General features: G+C 35.5%; 1 protein-coding gene across 6 annotated transcripts in view; it reads left to right on the top strand.

Annotated features, from left to right (window-relative positions):
* Positions 1-22,550, top strand: part of ANKS1B (ankyrin repeat and sterile alpha motif domain containing 1B) — a 1,202,038-nt gene that overhangs the window by 484,102 nt on the left and 695,386 nt on the right. For all 6 annotated transcript variants that reach the window (XM_024127226.1, XM_024127225.1, XM_024127224.1 and 3 more), the window contains exon 11: positions 6,079-6,215. In XM_024127226.1, coding sequence (XP_023982994.1) covers positions 6,079-6,215 — 137 coding nt within the window. The remainder of the gene's footprint in view (positions 1-6,078; positions 6,216-22,550) is intronic.

Here is a 22,550-nt window from a genome sequence, read left to right as displayed (position 1 = left end):
AAATGAAACCTAGCCTATGCTTGTTTTTGTAAATAAAATTTTCTTGTAATAATACAGCCACACCTGGGAATTCCCTGGTGGTCCAGTGGTTAGGACTCTACAGTTTCACTGCCAGGGGCCTGGGTTTAATCCCAGGTCAGGGAATTAATATCCTGCAAGCTATGTGTCGTGGCCAAAAAAAAAAGGTAAAAAAAATACAGCCGTACCCATTTGCTTACATATTGTCAATGGCTGCCTTTGTGCTGCAACAGCAGGGTTGAATAGTTATGAAAGAAACATCCTAACCTGCAGAGCTTAAAATGTTTACAATCTGGACCTTTGCAGAAAAAGTTTGCCAATTTCTGACTTAAGGCCAACAATTAAAAATTATACTTTGGGACTCCCCTGGTGGCTCAGTGGTTAAGGCTCCGCGCTCCCAATGCAGGGGGCCGGGGTTCCATCCCTGGTAGGGGAACTCAGATCCCGCATGGCACAACTAAGACCCAGCACAGCCAAATAAATAAATATTTTAAAAAATTATACTTCATGAATTGCTAGACTAATAATTATTAAATACTTACTTGACAATTATTTAGTGCTATATTCAACTTTCCACAATAATACCTCAAGCCATCTATCTAGTTATAGTTATTATTATTATTATACATGTATATGGTAATAATAGCAATAGCTACTTTAATTGAGCACTTACTATGTGCCAGGCAATATGTTAAAATACACACATACATACACACATATCTTATTTACCCTTACAAAAACACCAAGAGAAAAGCACTGTTTCACAGATGACGAAACTGAGGTTAAATGTGGCAGGATTTCAGGTTTGATTTATTTAATTCCAGAGCCCAAATTTGTTGTATATGTCTCCTCCATTTCTTAGTATTACCTCCATGAATATTATATTCTTTTCAAACTGAAATCTTCCTTATTCCACAAATGTGCCTCTTTCCCATCTTTCTACCTTTTGCTTCTCCTACTTCCAACTCTTGGAATGTCCTTCGCACTCATTTCTTCATGTCTGAATTTTACTAATCTGTCAGAGAACTCCTGAATCACCACCTCTTCCATAACACCTTTCCTGAATCTCCAGCCAGAAGTAATCTCAGTCCTGTTTGTTAGCTACATAGCAACTAGCATGGTTTCTGGTACACTTCAATTGTTCAGTACATGCTATTGAATGATGTTATAATTCTACTCTGTCACATTGCATATGAATTATTTTGTATTCATAGAATACTTTTCTTCTAAAAGCTCTAGTAAACTAGAAGGTTTTTTTTTCCCTAGGCTTGTTATCATAGAGAAAACTGACAGTCATAATGTATAATCTAATGCATAGAAAGGGAATGTGACAAGAAAATGTCTCATTTCAATCTGAAATTGCAAGTATCTTCAGTAATTTTCTCTAAGCAGTTTTTATACACCTCATTTCCTTTTCATCAGAAATGTTCTGTAGCTGCAGGTGTGAAATGCAGGTTGACCGTGTAAAACCATCGTGGACATAGGCTGTCATTTTGCACAGTCCACTGGATAATTGGTAGGTTTTTATAAATAATATAATAAAGGATATTTTAGGAATAAATCAGTTTCCTAAGACTCTTATATATGTTCTAGAATATGCTTCTCATTTGGATTTTCTCCAAAAGGACCATGGAATTATAAAAGCCAGATCACCTTTCTCCATGTAATTAAGGACATTTATGACGGTTGCCATTGACACACACACACACACACACAGGTTTTATTCATTTTATTTCACTTAGTATTTTTGAAAGATTGCATTGAGCTAAGAGCTGTGGAGAGAATAAAGGAAATATGTCACTGTGAAAATATAACCTAGTCTGGAAGAGATAATGAACAATGCAATGTGTTATAAAATCAAATTATCAGTGTAATGGTACATGTCATGACTTCAGAAGATGGAGACAGAGTCTTTTCTAAATTTAGCACTTGATTACCCACTGTCTTGTACTATGTATTAAATTACTTACAAGAAACATTCAAGAAGCTTTTGCTTTATAGTCTGCATGGACTACCCAGCAGTTTTTTCTGGCTTTGATGCAAAATCACTTAACAGGGCCAGCCCTTGCAGTGAATCATTCCTCAAGGGATCATCTCTTATTCCTGGAATTAAAATTCTGTCCCTACCAATTTGTGTTAATAGCTAAGATACTGGTCTCAAATCCTACCCAAGTACTCACAGTCATTACTCTAGATGTATTACCTACAAAGTACTACTATTTATTTTCTTGCTTTTCCCTCTAGATTTTCTTTTCTCTTCTATATTTTAGTTTAATTCTGATGATATTTGGTTTAATAGGGAAAATGGAAACTCAATAAATTTATTAACTGCATACTATGTCTGATTATGTGCTAGTTATTTTTCATTTGTGTTCTCTCACCTTTTTCTGCACACATAAACCCTAGAATGTAGTTATTAATCCTCATTTTTAAAGAAAAACTGAAATCCAGAGCAGTTAAATGAATTGTCTAACATTGAGCAGGCAAGTTTTCCACAGACTCCAGCATCTGGTATTAGAATGTGAGTTTGGATGCTTTTTTGAATCAATATTTACTAAAAGACAAAGAGTGATATTTAATGTTGTATATTTTATTCTAACAAAAAGTTGACTAAAAAGTAGCGCAGAGTGTTGAAGATGAAACAGACAATGGAATAGGATATCATGAGTGAGAAACAGGCACAGAAACAGATTCATGAAGACTTCAAATATTGGAATTATCAGACAGATTAAAAACAAAACCACTTTATTTGCTGTTTCTAATCAATAAAAGCAAGCCTGAAAATGTTGTTAGGGAATTGAAAATGCTAAATGGTGATCAATTTATTTGAAAAAGAACCAAATAGAAATTTTAGAACTGAAAAGCGTAACTGAAAGTAAGAAAATGGTTTGATAGCAGACTAGGCACAGCTGAAGAAAGAACCAGTAAGCTGGAAAATGAGTGTAAGAAACTATTCAGAATGCAATACAGAGAGAAAAATGAAGAAAGAACAAAAGAGAGAATAAATGATAAGGAGAATAAAGTCTGACATTATTTCACTGGAGTCCAAAAGGAGAGAAAAGAGAAAATGGGGTAGAGGCAATATTTGAAGTGATATGGTAAGGAATGTATGCTCCTCCAATAGTCTTTCCTGTTTCTGCTTATCAAAACTACATCCTTTCAGTTCCTCAGACCAAAAACCTTAGTCATGCCTGCCCTCTCTATTTCTCTCCTACCCTGTATCCAACACATCAAGAAATTCTATTAGTCTACCTTCAAGATACATCCAGAATCCAACCACTTATCACCAACTCAAATGCAAATGCCCTGATCTGTCCTGGGTCACTGGTCTTAACAGATCTCCTTGCTTCCAGGTATTATACCATATAGTACACACAAGTGTACCCTAGGATGTTTTTATGGTTGACATTTTTCTGTTTTTATTATTTTTTTCTTATTGTCTCCATGTTCTACTTTGTTTTTGTGGAGTTGGTTAACTCTGTTCAGAAGTAGAGACTGCCCATACCTTGACTATGGCAATAGTCTTCAGGCTCTGCCCCTTCCAGTCACTTTTGCATACCTATGGCATGCTAACCAGCAGAAGGGCAATGTGCCATCAATCTAGAATTTCTTGTCTTCCACTTATTGGTAATATAACTTTATGATTACCTTTTCTGTAAAAGGGGAATGGTAATAATAGAAGCTACTTCAAAGAATTATTTTAAGGCTATTTCAATGAGCTTCAGTAAGTAAAAGGAATTTAACATGCTCCCTGCACATAATAAATGCTCAATAACCATTAGCTATTATTATCATTACTATGCCAGTCTCTGCTTAAATATCTTCAATATTTTTCATTGCCTACAGAATTAAGCATAAACTTAACATAATAATAAACCTTCTTTTGCTTATCTAAACTTAGCTCCAACTTCTTCCTAATGTAAAATACCAGCTTCACCTATGCTCTTTCCACCTCTGTGCCCTCATGTTTTGTGTTCTGTCCCAGCTTTCTTGCCTGAAAACTGCAACTTTTCACAACCATCTTCCTTCCCAGCCACAGTCTGATTTCTTCTCCCCCTGCTTTTTCACCAAGCTTCATTTATCTGTTATCAACTCTCAAGTTATATTGCATTATAATTTGTTTGCATGTCTGATGCCACATTTGATTGCATACTTCTCAAGGGCAGAGATTTTAAAAAATTTTACTAGACTTTATTTTTTAGAGCAGTTTTAGATTTACAGAAAAATCAAGAAGAAGGTATAGAGATTCCTCATATACTCCCTGCTGCCACACAGGCATGGCCTCCCCCACTATCAACATCCCCCTCCAGAGTGATACATTTGTTGCAACCAGTGAACCTACATTGACACATCATTATCATACAAAGTACATAGTTTACACTAACGTTCACTCTTGGCGCTGTACATTCTATGGGTTGGGACAAATGTATAGTGACATATGTCCATAGTTATAGTATCAGAGAGAATAGTTTCACTGCCCTAAAAATCCACTGTGTTCCACCTCTTCATCCCTCCATACCTCCTAACCCCTGGCTAGAAATTCTTTTCCAATTTATCTTTTGAACATAACATAATACCTAATACATAATTGACCCCAAATAAATGTTTTTACATGTATGACTGAATGAATGAAAGGAGGAAGGGACAAATTAGAGAGAATGAATGCATCTTGTCATTCTTGCTGGCTGATGTTTTGTCTCTGTTTCAGTGGTTACTCATACTACCTTAGCCTACTCAGAAGACCACCCCCACAAACTACCGTCTTTCAGAACCTGGCTTATTTTTGAGATGCTTATTCAAACCCCACCATATATATTAAACCCGAATCAAGAGTGAGCTCTGGAAGCTTTTAAGACTTATTTTATGAATTATCTATTTAATTCAATGTGTCACACTTGCATTTTTTGTTTCATGAACCTATGTCTGTATTCCTCAGTGAGACTAAATTATATTTTTATGTGGTGAGTAAAGTTTCATCCCCTCACTTTTTATGAGCAAGAGGTGGCTTAATAAATTATTGCTTTTCACTTGGGATTGTAGACAATGGCCATGGAACAGAGAAACTTGCTGGTCTCTAATGAATTCACAGTCTTAGTCACTTTTACGTCAATTCAGCTAACTGTCTAGGACAGAAAATTATTGGGGACTAATTAAAAACATAACAAGGAAGTAAATTTTTTGAAGATTTGAGCTTACAACAGTTTCCATAAAAAGTCATAGAGGATTGCCAAATTGTCGTTAAAATAATATAACTTCTGTGTGCTAGCAGGAGTTATTTACAGAACCTTTTCCCCAGTATTTTAAACATTCTAAAACTACATCTTTGATCTTATTTTGTTTTGATATAAATTCAAGAAGAAAATGTTATACATGTTGCTGATTTTTAAGTCATCATTTTCTTTATTTCTGCTCCCCCAATACTGAACATAAGGGAAGATTACTTTGGATTTTTGAAATTTCATTCACTTAGTTTTGACCATATAGGAAGATATATTTATCTGTGAGTGATAGTTTTGTTTTTGTCTACATTATAAAACTATTTTGCGCCAATATTTTTTCATCAAGGTTAATTCACTGGGATGCTTTTTTACAGTTTGAGGGATTTCTGGGAAAAATGCTTTGAGAAGCCTTGAATTGGGGTTTTATGAATCAGGGAGGTATGAAACTTCTCCTTTTAATAAAGATCAATACTCACTTGAAATATTATGGAGAAAAATTAGTCCAGTCATATAAAAGACATTTTTTTAGTTAAGGTTTTAGTCATTCGTATAATGGCAGTCTTAACAATTCTGCTGGATGATCTATCATTATGAATTAAATAATAATACTCTTCCTTCTTGGAACATTTCTACAGGGGAAGTTATTTACCATTTTAAAAGAAAACAAAGCATTCAATAAACATTATTTTAAAAATATACTGCTGAGTGTATTCCTCATTATGATCTTGTAATTAATACCAGTTTTAAGTTGAAATCTCAATTCATGTTTACTAAAGTAATTTCAAGTCTTAAAAGGTAAACTGAGTGATTAAGTTCATGGCAGTTCTATTTTTATTCACAGAGAATGCCTCTGAGGTAGCAATTACTGCTCCAGGAACTAGTAACCATAGAAACAGCTCCACAGGCCCAACACCTGACTGCTCACCTCCATCCCCTGACACTGCCCTCAAAAATATTGTAAAAGTCATTCGACCCCAGGTAAGTGTCCAGCATGACATCATCTGCACTATAATATATTTCATTTTTGAATCAGTGCATGTGCACCATTTATATTGCAATGCCTGGACTATCTTATAATAAGTAAATGGATTTTCAGGTTAAAAGAATGGACTTGGAAGAGAATGTTTCCTTCCTTTGGAGCTGATGATAGACGTTGAAATCTGTATTAGCTTTTGGAAAAACGAATTTGTATATTACATGAAAAAACAAATTATGCTTACAAAAAATGGCTATTTCACATCATTTTTCTCTTACAACATTTTAATAATTTTGCTCCAATTATTGAGCTGCTACATGTTTTCTGGTGTTTCCTTCTCCTTTTGTCTTCATTTCTCTGGATATGCCACATTGTTTGTGATCACTTCTTTATCCTTCGACCCCGGTTGTTTATATATACGTATTTTTTCCAGTTCTTTATGGCTTCAGACTAATTTTGTCTGTGTTTAATATTGCACCTCTCATTGCTCCTTATTTTCCTCCAGTGCTCACTTTCCTCTGGCTGGTCTCTTTACCCTTTGTTCTTTTTTTCCATTCCTGTCACTTTTCTGTATGGGTTTCTTTCTCTTCCCCCTTCTCTTTCAGTTGGATTTCCCAGTAGGCGGTTTGCAGGCAAGCTTTAGAAATATCATTGGGACAAGCTGTTCTGTGATATTTCATTGAAAATAGCACTTATAAAGCTGTTTGCGTTATATTTTTGCCAACAGATGGACTCAGAACATGGAATTGGTGATGTTCTCAACCTGGCTCATTCTGAATGGGCCTCATAAAATCCAAGAGAGGGGAACTTTGGATCAGATCAGTGCCATTCACTATCTACTTAGATATATAGTATGAACGAATACTTTGAGCCAATTTGCAGAAAAAATATGTCTTTTAAGGTTGTTTTGGTCTAAATGAGCAATGATTTTTTTAATATCTTACCTTCTTTACCATAACTTACTTTGGATTATTTTATTATAATCATCATCCTCATCAGTAAAACGGTATTTAAGCTTTACATATCCACTGCAGCTTATAGAACACTTTCATACAAATTGTTTTGTTTAACCTTTATCAGTTCCAAGGGAATGTATATTTTAGTGTAATGGATAAGGATATTGGCACTCCAAAGGGGCTAAGTTGTGCAACTGATTGGAAGTTTCTTTCCTTTCTTTGGTATAATAATTAATTGTCTCCTGCAATCCCGTTCAGAGGGTAGAAAAATCCTCATTAGGTTGTATAACTTGTTACATTTTTATGAGGCTAAAACTTACAGGTTCATAGGCATAGGTAACATTTCACACAATGTCCCAATATGTGCAGGAGAAAAATGTCTTCAATAATTCCTCTTCCTTTTCAGGGGAATTTGACCTAGTTCATTTAATTCAAGAAATAACCCTCACTAAACTTAGATTTAGATGCTAAATATCACATTTATTATCATTGGCTTTCTCATTAGATGAAGGTGTCTCTGGTGTTATTGTGCAGCTATTACATTTTCAGCATTTTAAACTATTTATGCAGGAGATTGCCCTATATATGTTAATAAAATCTATTACTAAACATATTTATCTTTATACCAATATAAATTCTCTAATGTAAATGCATTTGGTCATTCAATGAATGAAAAACAGATTCTTTTCTACATAATCTAATAAACTCTACAGGACCTTATTCCATGAATCCTCCTTTGCATATTCTATTTTGTTGTATTTTAACTTATTTTAGTAAACTTTGAAGAAAATTAGAGGTAGTTTTAAAGCCAGAAATTCCATTTGACTCCATTCCTTGGTTCTGTCCATTTTTAAAAGTGTATGAAGGTAACTGACTCCACTTTCCTTTCTTAGATGTTATAATGATGATTTAGGGAGGGAAGAATGAAGGGAGAAAGTCAGGAAACTAAGTCTGGTAGTATTTAAATTAGAACCAGTGCAGCCTGTACGTGTGTATGTTATAGAACAATAACAGCTAAGGTATATAATTGGGAAAGAATATAACCTCAATTGGGCAACCCTTTCTTTCTCCTCAGAGACATTGGTGCATTACTTATTTCTCCTCATTAGTCCTGATCTCCTGGGGTTCCTCATTCACTGTAGAGAGCAGGGAATAGAAAATTCAAGCGAAAATAATTATGAAGGAGTATTGGGGTAGAGCATGTGATTTCAGGAGAGGCTTTAGAGACCAGAGGGTGTGGATGGGGGACAGCTAGATGGATAGAATAGAGGACTCCCTGGTGTGTTTTGATAAGTCACAGGTGTGTCAGGCATTTAACATTGTCAAGAGCTACTGTTCCAAAGAAAAGATAATTATTAGTTAGCTTATGTAAGAGCCTATACTTTGATTATAGTTTTAGCCCTCTGAAGTGTTTGCTAATTCTCCTGGCTTTTCTGTCTGGAAAAGCAAGAATGTGGTTTGACTGACTTGTGGGTATTCAAATACTTTTTTTTTTCATTTTTTTTCATTTACTAATTAGAAATTAATAACATGTTTGAAATGATCATTTCACTCTTAAAACTGGTGATGGGCCTTGAAAATAAAAGTATAAATGCAACTTTTATTCATGAATTTACATTTATTTGCCTGAGCATTAGCAGATGTGTTTAGTCTTATTGTGAGAAGAATGATATAGAATAGATGAGAGATAAAAACAGGACTTTTCATCTTATTCACTGCAAATAGATTCTGATTAGATAGAGCAAGTTAGGTTACATCTCCTTTGCCTGATGCATACCTTTATCTAGTCTACTTTCCATAACTATAAATGAAGAATATCCATTGTAACCAAGTTCTTGCTTTCAGTATGAGGTAGAGCTTATTATACATTTCATGTATTTCTGATTGGTGTATTAATTACTTGGAAGCTACAGACGTTGCCGTGCTTTGTTGAGTTTGATTCTATTTGGCATATTTATTAACTCATTAAGTCATAGCTGTTAGTTCTGCATCCTGTATTTGATCTTTTTACCTTTGCTTCTTTGGGCTCTTTCATGTCTTAAAATTCTCCAGATTGTGAAGTGTTCTGTTTTCAATTCATGGAGCCTGAAAGATTTATATGCTACTGGCTTCTCTGTTTTTCTCCAGTATATTAACCCACAAGCCTGAGTTTCTCTATTTAGATGAATTCACAAGGCTGGGCTCACTTACTTATACTTGAAAATAAAATTATTTTTAAATTTGAAAAAATACTTGAAATACCTTAAAAAAATTAGGTAGGTCTATTGACATACAAGTTTTGTGGGGTTTTTTTGCTACTAAATAATTATAGTTCCTTGTAATGGCTTTGTTTTTTTTAAAGTTCTCCTGGTGAAAGTATCTTTTTCCCCTAATTGAAGAATACAATACAGTTTGATGGATTTTGACAACTGTGTTTGTAGGTGTAACCACCACTCAAAGCAGGATATATATAGAACATTGGTGTTACCCCCAGAAAAAAGAGGTATACTTCATACCTCTTTCCAATCAATGGCCCCTATTCCTGACTCAGAGACAACTTCTTTCTGATTTTTATCACTATTGTTTAGAATTACTTATTCTTGGACTTTATATAAATGGAATCCTAGAGTGTGTGTGTGTGTTTTGTGTATGTCCAGGTCTGGCTTCTTTCACTCAGTGTAATGTTTTGGGGATTCACTCATGTTATTCCTTTTTTTACTGAGTAGTATTCCATTGAATTAATATAGTACAGCTTGTTTATTCAGTCTCCTGTTGATTGATACTTGTGTCGTTTCCTGTTATTTGCTATTATGAATGAATATGCTGTGAAGTCATGTTCAAGTATTTGTAAATACGTATATTTTCTTATAGATACCAAAGAGTGGAATTGTTGGGTAGTAGGACAAATGAGTAGCTAACTTTATAAGAAACTTGCCAAGAGTTTTCCAAAGTAGTAGTTCCATTTTATAATCCCCAACAGAAATATCTGAGATTTTCAGTTTCTCCACAGTCTCTCCAACATTTACGCTTACAATTTTTTCATTTTAACCATTCTTATGGGTATGAAAGGATTTCTCATTATGGCTTTAATTTGCATTTTCCTGGTGACTAGTGATGTTGAGTACCTTTTCCTGTTGCTATTGCTCATTTTATATCTTTTGAGAAGTGCCTGTTCAAATCCTTTTCATGGGCTTGTTCAATTTTCTAATTGTTGATTTGTAGTAATTCTTTATAAATTCTCATGTAATTCCAAAAGATATGAGCCATTTTTCAGGTTTATGCACTGCAAATATTTTTCCCAGTCTGTTTTGCCTTAATATTTTTTAATGGCACCTTTTGATGAACAGAATATTTTAATTTTGGTGAGATCCAATTTATCAATTTTTTTTCATGGTTAGTGCTTTTTGTGTCTTGTCCAGGTTATAAATATATGTACCCATATTTTTTTTTGTAGAAGCTTTCTGGTTCTTGCTTTTGCATTTAGTTCTATGATCCATCTCAAATCATTTTTGTATGGTGTGAGGTGGGAGTCGAGGTTCACTTTTTTCCTATGTGGAAAAAGACCTTCCTCTCCTCATTGAGTTGACTTAATGCTTTAGTACTGTTTACTACTTTAACTTTCCAATTCTTCATTGTTGGTACATAGAAATGCAAATGAGTTTTATATCATCCTTGTATCCTGTCACCGGGATAATTTCTTTTAAAAATTACAGTAGCTCCTTTAAAAATAATTTCCTTAGGGTTTTCTCCTCTCCTGTCACCTGAAAATAATGATGGTCTAACTTTTTCCTTTCTGATCTTTATGACTTTTATATCTTTTTCTTACCTCTATGACTGCATTGCATGGTGCATGGAAGGGGTAAAGCCAGAAATCCTTGCCTTATTTGCTGTCTTTGAGGTAAAGCATTCAGTATTTCAACATTAAGTATAAGCTATAAGTTTCTTGTATGTACCCTTCTACTTCTAGTTTGCTGAGAGTTTTTAGCGTAAAAGAGTGTTTTTTCCCATTTTTTTCATTTGTTTTCTGTGTATATTTAGGTGATCATATGACTTTTTTCTCCTTTCGTTCTGTTGAAGTGATAAATACATTTTTTTACTTTTGAATATTAACCCAACTTTGCATTTTTTTGGTTAGGTCCCTCTTGGTTATGATGTTTTACCCTTTTTATATAGTACCTGATGCAAGAGGCATTTTAGATAAAACATTACTGTGTGGAGAGATGGGTTAGACCTAAGGGGGTCAAAGATACCTGGTTGGCTGGGATTCTGGAATGATACTAACAGATATAGAAAAAACTTGAGCAGAAGTTTATTTTGATGAAGGAGAGGGTGGCATGATAAATTTGGTTTTGTAAACTTACTGAGTATGAGGGATGATATACAAATTGGAATATCGGTGGGGAATTATGGTGAGAGAGGTAGAAGCTTAAGGTAAAGATTTTATAGTCATTTATACAATTTGATGGTGAAGGGAGATAGCACCAAAGGTAGTATGCTGGGAAATGTTTACACTTAAGGAAAAAAGTTAATATTTATTGAGCACCTAATATAATTTAATTTTCATGATTTTGGGGGTAATGGATATTATTATTGCCATTTTATAGGTGAGGAAATTGAGAACAAGGAAGTTTAAGTAATTTCTTCACATATACTTGAGAAAGAGGGCCTTAGCAAAAGAGAGAGAGAAGGAGCATTGACAGAGTATAAAGAAGGAAGACAAAACATTTTCATGAATATAAAGGGAGAAAAGAAAACTGAAGAAGAGATTAGTCAATACTGTCAAAACTTGCCAGGAGATGGAGGAAAAGGGAGATCAAAATGTCACTTTATTTGCTGATTATGAGGGCAAAGACCTTCAAGAATGCAAATTCCCTCAAGTGGAGAATGTAGAAGCTTAAAGATGCAAAGAGTTGAAGAGTTGGAGAAAAGCAATGCACTGACTGTAGATTAATCTTTTGAATAGGTTGGTGGTAAAAGGAAAGAAAGTATTATGGCATTGTGTTGAAAGATGGACATGGTTAAGAAAACAGTTTTGCTTTCATTTCAGGATGCAGGAAATTAAACCTCGTTGTAGAGAATAGGAAAGAGGAGACTAAAAGTTGATTAGAGAGACATGAATGATGGAGACTGAAATGTTAACTTTTATAATAGAAGGAGTGACTAAATCTAATTAGCTCCAAAGTTCAAACATTCTGGCATTACTGGATGCAAGAGACACTTTGGATAAAGCATTGGTTGTTAAGTACTGCTTTCTTGGGCTATGCCCTCGGTGGTAGTTTTAGCTGTGTGTGTTTTTCACTTCTTTCTTCTGTTTCATGACACAAATCAAATCTAAAGTAAGAGAGGAGGATGTTTGAGAAGTGACCCAAGGAGTGACCCAAGGTGGAGGCAGAAAAAGAGACTATTTTAGTACATTATCATAGATAAATCATTCAAACAGGTGCTTAATGTTGAACATCATAACAACATATTTTAATGAACATAGATGGATACTAACAGGAAGCCAACCTTAGAAAATTTGAAAGTTCTGATTATTTTGAGGTACTTCTGGTACTGTCCAGATCCTACCACATATTTTAAATCTCATCCTAAGTAGAATTCAGCAGAATGAAATGATTCCAGGCTGCACTCTTTTGCAGCTAAGGAGGGACCCTATCAAGAAGAAACAAAGAGGCCAGAGGGGCAAAGAAAAGTCAAGGGCCCAGTTTTTTCAAGAGGCTAAGGGAGATGATTTGCAGAAAGATGAGCTGCTCCTGAACTCCTACCCATGATGGACTCTGTTTCAATCAGGTGACAACTCAACTTGAAGGAATTAAATACTTTGGGTATTCTCCTGGACTTTCTGTGTGCTTAATGAACTAATAATAAAGTAATTTAATAATAAACCATACTATCTCTCCCATTATTAATGGTTTAGAACCGGGGTTGTATAAAATTCTTGCCAAATCTAGAATAACATTTTACTGGGCACTGTAGGGTTATAGAATACATATGCTAAAATTTAAAATTAGAAATGAGAGTGGGTATGTAAAAAGCAGAGGCATATAACTCAAAATGAGTATAGCAAATTGTATTAGGTTGAAGCAAAAATAGATAAGGTATAAAAAGTTTTTCAAAGAGGTAATCTTTTAAAAATATCTTTATTATCAAGCATTGAACCATTTATTTCTGTTATTGCACATGTGTTTCATTTATTTCTTATAAAAACCCTACAAGGTAGGTGTTTTTTTCTTTATTTTACTGATTGGGTCTGAGACTAGGTTGAAAAATTTTCCCAGTGTTACACAGCCACTGACGGGAAGGACTCTGGTCTCCTAACTCCAATAGTCTATTAATGTTAATTACTCATTAGGGAGAAAATAATCAAGATGGCCTACTGATATTCCAGAAGGATGATGAAGTTTGAGAGGAGAATAATAGATTAGAAAAAGGAAGAAGGACGGAAGCATAGATGGCAACAGTTTGTAGCCTGAGGAAGAGAACCAAAGAAGACTGTATACTATCATTTGGAGTCTTGCAGCCAAAGCTAAGTAAGAGGAGAAAGCTGAAAACAGAAAGATAATAAAACAATAGAAAATAATCTTATGTGAAAAAAAGAACATTTTGGAAAGGAAAAACATTTAGGAAGGGGCTTCCCTGGTGGCGCAGTGGTTGAGAGTCCGCCTGCCGATGCAGGGGACACGGGTTCGTGCCCCGGTCTGGGAGGATCCCGCGTGCCGCGGAGCGGCTGGGCCCGTGGGCCATGGCCCCTGGGCCTGCACGTCCGGAGCCTGTGCTCCGCAACGGGAGAGGCCACAACACTGAAAGGTCCACGTACCGCAAAAAAAAAAAAAAAAAAAAAAATTGAGGAAGAAGTCAATGACCCCAACAATCAACCAGTAGTCTTCAACAAATTGGAATGTCCTGGAAAGATTTTTATTTTTATTGAAGTATAGTTGACTTACAATATTATATTAGTGTCAGATGTACAGCATAGTGACTCAATATTTTTATAGATTACATTCCATTTACAGTTACTACAAAACAATGGCTATATTTCCCTATACTGTACAATATATATCCTTGTTGTTTATTTATTTTGTACATAGTCGTCTGTACCTCTTAATTCCCTACCCTCATCTTGCCCCTCCCCATCCTTCTCCCCACTGGTAGGGAGGTGGGAATCATCCCATATTTAGCCAGCATCATCCTAAGTAGATTCAAATGATTTAGGGAACTTAAAAAGGCTCCCAAATACATTACCTAAAAGCCAAAGTTGCTATCTTTAGAGCCAATTGTGGATGAGACAGTGAGAGTGAGAGGATCATCTCTCAAAGGTCACATTTCAAGTGTGGGCAAATGTGATTTAATTGGCACTATAATAACATGTTGGGTCATTATAGGGCTTGTTCTCTATATCTGTTGTGTCTCTTTCTGTTTTGTTATATACATTCATGTGTTTTTATGTTTTAGATTCCACATATAAGTGGTAACATCGAGTATTTGTCTTTCTCTGTCTTATTTCACTAAGTATAATACTCTCCAGGTCCATCCACGTTGTTGCAAATGGCAGAATATTTTTCTTTTTTATGGCAGAGTAGTATTCCATTATATATATATATATATATGTGTGTGTGTGTGTATATATACCCATCTTCTTTATCCATTCATCTGTTGATGGACACTTAGGTTGCTTCCGTGTCTTGGCTATTGTAAATAATACTGCTATGAACATTGGGGTGCATGTGTCTTTTTGAATTAGTATTTTTGGTTTTTTTCAGATATATATCCTGGGAAGCTTTTTAAAAAAATGCCTGGGCCCTACCCCCCAGACCAATTAAATTGATATCTCTAAAGACAAGTATTTTATGCAATCATATGTAACATTTTGCTTTTAGTACCTTTTTTTAAAGAATTAAATTCTAATCATGCTCTGTCACATACCCTTTGTGTAACCTTTCTAACCCTCAGTTTGTCAGCAAAGTGAGGATGGTGTTTGCCTTGCCTGCTTCTCAGGGACATAGTAAAGCTCAAATCAGATAATATGTGCCATGGCACTGTGTAAATTGTAAAGCTCTGTAGTGACCCAACTTGTTATTACAGTGGCAATTAAATCACGTTTGCCCACATTTGAAATACGACCTTCGAGAGATGAACCTCTCACTCTCGCTGTCTCATCCACAGTTGGCTCTGACGATAGCACTTTGGCTTTTAGGTAACGTATTTGGGAGCCTTTTTAAGTTTCCTACATCATTTGAATCTACTTAGGATGATGCTGGCTAAATATGGCATGATCCCCACCTTCCGCATTTCATGCCTTAGAGATGTCTCCATAAGATAGCCACGGGAAGTATAAACTCCTGAAACCTGGGATGTGAGAGAAGCCAATGAAGATAAATGGCTCAGTGTTGGGTCAGGCTGACCCAATTCAGGGGAAGGAAAAACCAGCATCCAGAAACCATCCACTATGAACTGCATCTTCCATTAATGACTAAAATCACCATCATTCTATATAGAGGTCATGCCAATCACATGTCAGAGCAATATTAGTTATCCTCATTTCTCTTCTTTTGATGAAATCCTGGCTGAATTTGTCCACCAGGAAAATGGGAAATTATTTGTTACTGACACTTTCAACATGTAAAAATAATTTTCATTTCCTTTTCTAAGCATGAAATATAATTCTCTGAATTTTGTGCCCACATTGCCATTGACAAACAGCAGACCTTACTGAAGTGGTGTTTTTCTTTTGTGTTATTCAGGTTTCTTCTTCCACATACATAAAAATCTCAGTGGATAAGATTCTTTGTCATGTCTTTTTCTTTAGAGCATCTCTAGGCACTCTGAATAAGAATGCATAGATGAAAAATGCTCTGGGAAAAATTTCCTTAAAAAAAATATGTCCAGAAAGTAGAGTTGGCATTATTACTTTAAATATCTTAAGTGGTAGATTAGAATTTGAAATCTAATCTCATCCCTCCTATTAGGTCATTTGTTATTGACTTGCGCTGGGTAAAGTTAAAAGCCCCCAATTACCTCTGCCTCTAATTCATGGAAACCTGTTTGATCACATGATGAATAGTGTACCTAATGTATGAGGCTGAAGCTAACTACTTCTATTTCCTGATCTTTGCTGTTCTGAAATTGTGGAATTTAGCTCTGAAAGAACCACAGAGCCCATTGTTACTTTATTTATTCATTCATTAAATAAACATTTAATTCAACTGTGCCTACCATATGATGGGCCTCATAAGCGGAGATTTGAATATGAAAATGACCTAGAAGAATCTTTACTCAATTGAGGGAGACTTGCTTTAAACAGATAATGTTTGGAATTTCAGTGATGGAATTTATCGCTGGAATTCCCCATGGATCATCCTCAGACCCCCTCTCTTCTCAGTCTACACATACTCCTATATACTCACGTCCAGTTCCAGAGCTTTAAATGCCATCTATATTCTGATTACTCCTAAATTTATATTCCAGCCCCAACCACTTACCTGAACTCTAGGCTCATAACCAGCCAGCTAGTCTAAATCTCAAATTAAATATCTAAGAAGCATTTTAAGCTTAACATGTGTAGCGCTAAACTTTGTATTTCAGTTAATAGCAGCTCAGGCTAAGAGACTTGACCCCATCCTTGTTTCTTTTCTTTCTCTTACACCCTCACATCCAATCCAACAGAAAACCCAAGAGGCCAGCAATCCTCCAAGTGTGGTTTGGGACCGTTTGGCAGTCTCCAAGACCCTTTCAGAAGATCTGTGAGGTCAAAGATATTTTCATAATAGTACAAAGAGATTTTGCCTTGTACACTCTTATTTTAACACCAGTACTTAGTGGAGTTTTCCATCATTGCACTGTGATGTTCAGTGACATCATAGCTCTAATGGCTCATGAAATGTGCACTTGTGTATAATTATGTCTTAAAAGTATCTCAGTTTTAATTTTTTATATATTAAATATTTACAGATATTACCCTTATGAACAAACACTCTTTAGTGTTCTCAATTTTTAAAGGTGTAGAAGAGTCCTGAGATTAAAAAGCTTAAAAATTGTTCCTCTATCTTTCCTTTCAAAATATGTCTTGACTCAGGACCCTCTTGTCATGTCTCCTCTGTCACTTTGGAATAAGCCATTAACATATCTTAAGTGGACTTTTGAAAAAGCATGTAACAACCTAATTGGGAAAAGAATTTGAAAACGAATAGATACATGTATATGTATAACTGAATCACTTTGCTCTACACCTGAAACTATCACAACATTGTTAATCAACTATACTCCAATATTAAGAAAGAAAAAGAAAAAGCCTCTTAACCTGTTTTGTTTGTGGCACTGATTGTTGTGCCCTTATCATCCTTTTGCAAATCAGCAGATAGACCTATGTTATTCATCTCTTCAGCCTTCTAATATCTTCCCATCTCACTCAGACTAAGGCTTACAACACCCTATATAATTTGATTCTCTCTTTAACCTCTTAATCTGTCTCCTGTCATTCTCTACCTAACTCATTTTACTCCAGCCAGGCCATCTCCCCTGCATTACCTCAGATAAGCCAAACAGCTCCTGCCTTAGGGCCACTCTCTCACTTCGTCACAGTTTACCCTTCCCCCTCCCCATATCCTCCTTCTAGAGAAATGGAAATAAAACCAAAACTAAACAAATGGGACCTAATGAAACTTAAAAGCTTTTACACAGCAAAGGATACCATAAACAAGACCAAAAGACAACCCTCAGAATGGGAGAAAATAGTTGCAAACGAAGCAACTGACAAAGGATTAATCTCCAAAATTTACAAGCAACTCATGCAGCTCAATAACAAAAAAACAAACAAATCAATCCAAAAATGGGCAGAAGACCTAAACAGACATTTCTCCAAAGAAGATATACAGATTGCCAACAAACACATGAAAGGATGCTCAACATCATTAATCATTAGAGAAATGCAAATCAAAACTACAATGAGATATCATCTCACACCGGTCAGAACTGCCTTAGGTTTTTTGTTCTCATCCTTGACTTGTCTGAAACGGTCTTCCCTCAGAGACCTACATGGCTCATTATCTTTCTTCCTTCAGGTCATTATTCAGATGCCACATCATGAAAGAAGCCTTCTCTGACCACTGAATATAAAGTAGCCACTATTTTACTTTCTATCTCCTTCATGCTATTTTTTCTTTATAACGTTTTTTCATTCCTGAATTAGCATTTATGTATTGATTTGTTCTGTGTCTTTCTTCCTCATTTGAATGAACATTCCATGAGAATGAGAACTGTATCATATTATTATTATTATTATTATTATTATTAAATTCTCAGTCACAGCACCTAGAACAGCACCTGGTACATAACTTGTGCTCAATGAATATTTGAATTAATTAACTGAGAATGGTTGGGTAAAGGGCAGTGAAGACTATTCTAAGAAGGAGGTACTCAAATTGAGCTTTATATTTGAATAAGAATTAGCTAGATGAAGTGGTAGATACATAGTCCAGGGAGCAGCATAGGATGAGTAGGGCATTTAAAGTTTTTTGACTTAATGCTCTGACAAATCCATCTAGGATATTCTAATGAGTCAAGAAGTCCCAAGCAGATGTTCTACCCTCTTCCCGCAATCAGAATGTCCTAATCTCTACGGAGTACTCATCCTGAGTATTGTTCTTAGGGAAAGAAGAGTTTTCGTTGTAAAATATATAGGGGAAATACAGGGTTAAACGCTTTTCTTTACTGAAGGATTTTTCTTAGCCTTCCCCCACTACCGTCTCTGGAAACTCACTAATATTTTTCACAACTAGTGATCCACAAAACATACTTTGGGAAGCATGATCCAGGTCATTTGATATATTTCTTTGTAGCTGACCCGAGCAATTCCATTCTGGTTTGATTTTTTCACTCATTCTCTATGAATTTACACTGTTGAGAAAGAGAGCATGCTGACTCAGCAATAAATAGTGTGATTCATTTAGTATGTTATATATAGAGAGGTATCTATACATTGTCTACTTAATCTTGTAAGCAACCATGTGAGATAATAGGACCATTATGATTCCTATTTTATATATGAAGAAAAGTAAAATGAATATAGTGTGTATTGTATCATGCTGACAAACAAGTTTTAAATCAATAAAGTTAAATGCCTAAAACCCAGAAACCAGTAATTAGAAGGATCTATATTTTTTACTATCATACGGTATTATTTTAGCATCATTCTACTTTACACTGATTGAATTCTACTGAATAAATTTGCTTCAAACATTATATTAGGCTCTATGAGGAATAAAAACATTTACATAATTCTCTGGGCTTAGGAGACAAATTAACTACATTGCTTTCTTCTTCTCCTAGACTCAGAACCAATTGAGAGATTGGATGCAGGAGTTAAATTAAAATCAAACATCATATATTTAAATTACTGATAGACTAATTGGACAGTGTGATTCTAGCTTTGTGGCCAAATGTGCTTGCCCCTGAATTAGACACCCATCCCAACCTGTCACTGGCATAGCTAGACAATCTACAAGGTGATTTTGTCACAGAAGAGCAGAGAATACATTATGCTGACGTATTGGCTCTGAAGAGGAAAAACCCAGAAGGAGCAGAGATGAGCACGCTTACTTTATTCCCCAAAGTCATTTTATAGCTGTGTAATTCTAGCTCCTTAGGGGAGAAATGAGTGAAGGGTAGGAGAATAGGCCAAGAATGTTCCTCTAATGGAATTCCCCTTCTTGTGGAAATATGAGTCCAGAGAGTACAAGTTCAGCTTAATAAAAAGATAATAAGATATACTTCATTTGGTCCAGTAGCGTAGAGTGTTTGGATAATAAGACTTACTGTACTTACTTGCCAGACATCATCTCACTCCAAAAATCTGCTCTTCCTTCCTTATATCAGTTAATGGCAGCACCATCTACTCAGTTTCCCAAACCAGAAATTTAGGTTGCCCTAGAGGTCTCCCTTTCCTTCTCTTCCTCAGTCTAATTAGCCACCAAGCCAGGATAACTCTGTTTCCCAAATATCTCCCAAAGCTTTTTTCTTTTCTTCACTCCCACTGCAATTGTCTCAGTTCATCTTCTCTTGACTTGATTTTTGAAATAACTCCCACAGCGTCTCCCTTGTTGTCATTCTCATCTGCTTCTAATTTATCTTCTACATTTCTCACTGTGATCTTCATGTTATTATTATTATTATTTTATATTTTGAAACAATCAAAGAATTATATTACAGCAAAGTTAGAAACACAATATAAAGATCTTTTTCCTGGAACTATATGTAAGATGTTAACCTGATGCCCCATCAGCCCCAAATGCCTTAGTGTGCTATTTCTTGCAAAAAAAAAAAAAAAAAAAAAAAAAAGGACATTTAACGAGAAAAAAACCCATCAAGATCAGATCATTAACCTTGATATATTACTACCATTTAATCCTAAAACCCCATTCAAATTTTATCAATTGTCCTAATAATAACTTTGTGGTAAAATATACAGTCCAGAATCATATATTGTGTCTATTTGTCTTTTCTTTTTAATCTCTTTCAATCTAGAACAATCCCTCAGTCTTGTCTGGACTTTTAAAACCATGACACATTTGAAGATAACAGGTCAGTTATTTTATAGCATGTCCTTCAATTTGGGTTTATCTGATACTGCCTCATAATTAGATTCAGGCTGTTCATCTTTGTTAGAAAGATCCAGAAGTGACTCTGCATTGTTTTGTTGTTGTTGTTGTTGTTTATTGCATCCTATCCGGTGGTACATGATTTTGACTTGTCTTATTTCTGATATTGTTCACCTTGATCATTTAATTAACATTGTGTCTCCCAGGCTTCTTCACTGTAAACTTACTCTCTATTTTCTGTAACTTACAAGCATTTGTGGGAGAGTACTTTGAAACTATATTAATATCCCATTTCCTACAAAACATTCAATTTTAAAATTTATTTATATGTATTTGTTTAGACCCATTTTTTCCTATTTTAGTCGATGAGTTTTACAACATTACTCTCATTATTTGTTTTGATACTTAAATGATTCCTGATTTTGCCAAAGGGAGCCCTCCTGTGTCCTTTTCACATATCCCCATCATTCTTGGAGTACTTTCTTACTTTGGGGAACAATAAGATATTCTAAACTTATCTCATATATAGTTTTCCAGTCCCAGATATGGAATCAGCCATTTCGCCAAGAAACCCTATTTCCTTTTAGTGGAAAATGGTAGTTAGGTGCCGAGATTTAGGCACTAGGTATATTTGTTACTGTTAGGACGTCACCACTGCAAGACCCTCTCAGTGCACAGAGCTAGGAAATATTTACATGTTTGGACAATATGTATATATATGTATACATGTGGGTATGGATGTGTATATACAAGTATATTTATGTATATGCATCTATATTTCTATACCCATCTTTATGGATATTGAAATTCATGAGTTCATAGTGATACTGTGATTTCAGTGTGAACACCACAGAATTCATTTTCATATTTGTAATTTATTTTCTGATAGTCAGAAACATAGCCTCCATTATCCTTAATGTATTTAGTTATTTGATCTGGTTCCTAAAACCCATTTAGGACTATCCCCATATGTGTACACCAGCCTCACCCCATTTGGATTCTGCCTCCCCGTGCCAACCCACCCCCACATAGATGCCATTTCACGCTGCTCAGGGTGTGTCACACACCATGCAGTCCACCCGCCTCCTTACCTTCTGTGAGCTCTGACTCTCCGCTTTGGTCTGAGCCTTGGTGATCCCCTCTTCACTCTGGCATTGCTTTGACTCTTCACCCCAGCTGCCCTCCACACACTGTGAGATGTGTGACACCCAAGCCAGGCCTCTCCTCTGTGGGGCTACCCTCCTCACCTTGTGTAGGCTTTGTCCCCCAGTGCCAGATTCTCCCCCTGGGTGGAAAATGATCTTTTTACACTGTCAACCTGATCATGTTATTCACCTTTGTAAAATACTCCTAAGATGCTTATTACCTCATGGTAACATCCAAACTCCTCAATAAGGCATTAATCCATTTATCTTCTGGTACTGTACTCCTCTTTATGACTACCATTCCCTGCATGCAATCACACTAAACTCTTACAACTCCTGAAAGGAAACTTGTTCTCTCACACTTTCTGACACAGTCTGGAATGTGTTTCCTTCTTTCTATCCTAGTTAACATCTACTCTTCCTTCAGGATAAGATCACCTAATTAACCCTTCCTTACTGCATCTCCAGGGAGATGCGCTTATCCATTCATCCATTTCACTCATATTTGCTGAGTGAGTGCTATATACCAGACTTCATGCTAGGTACAGGAAATATAACAGTGAGTAAGACAAAAAGAGGTCCCAGCCCTCAAGGAGCTTATATTCCAGAGAAGGTCGATATACAATGATCAAGTAAACAATAAATAAAGAATGTAATTTCAGATT

Source organism: Physeter macrocephalus, chromosome 6 (genome assembly GCF_002837175.3).
Source record: "Physeter macrocephalus isolate SW-GA chromosome 6, ASM283717v5, whole genome shotgun sequence".
Taxonomy (NCBI): domain Eukaryota; kingdom Metazoa; phylum Chordata; class Mammalia; order Artiodactyla; family Physeteridae; genus Physeter; species Physeter macrocephalus.
Note: the sequence above shows the minus strand (reverse complement) of the source record. Positions and strands in the feature narration are given on the sequence as shown.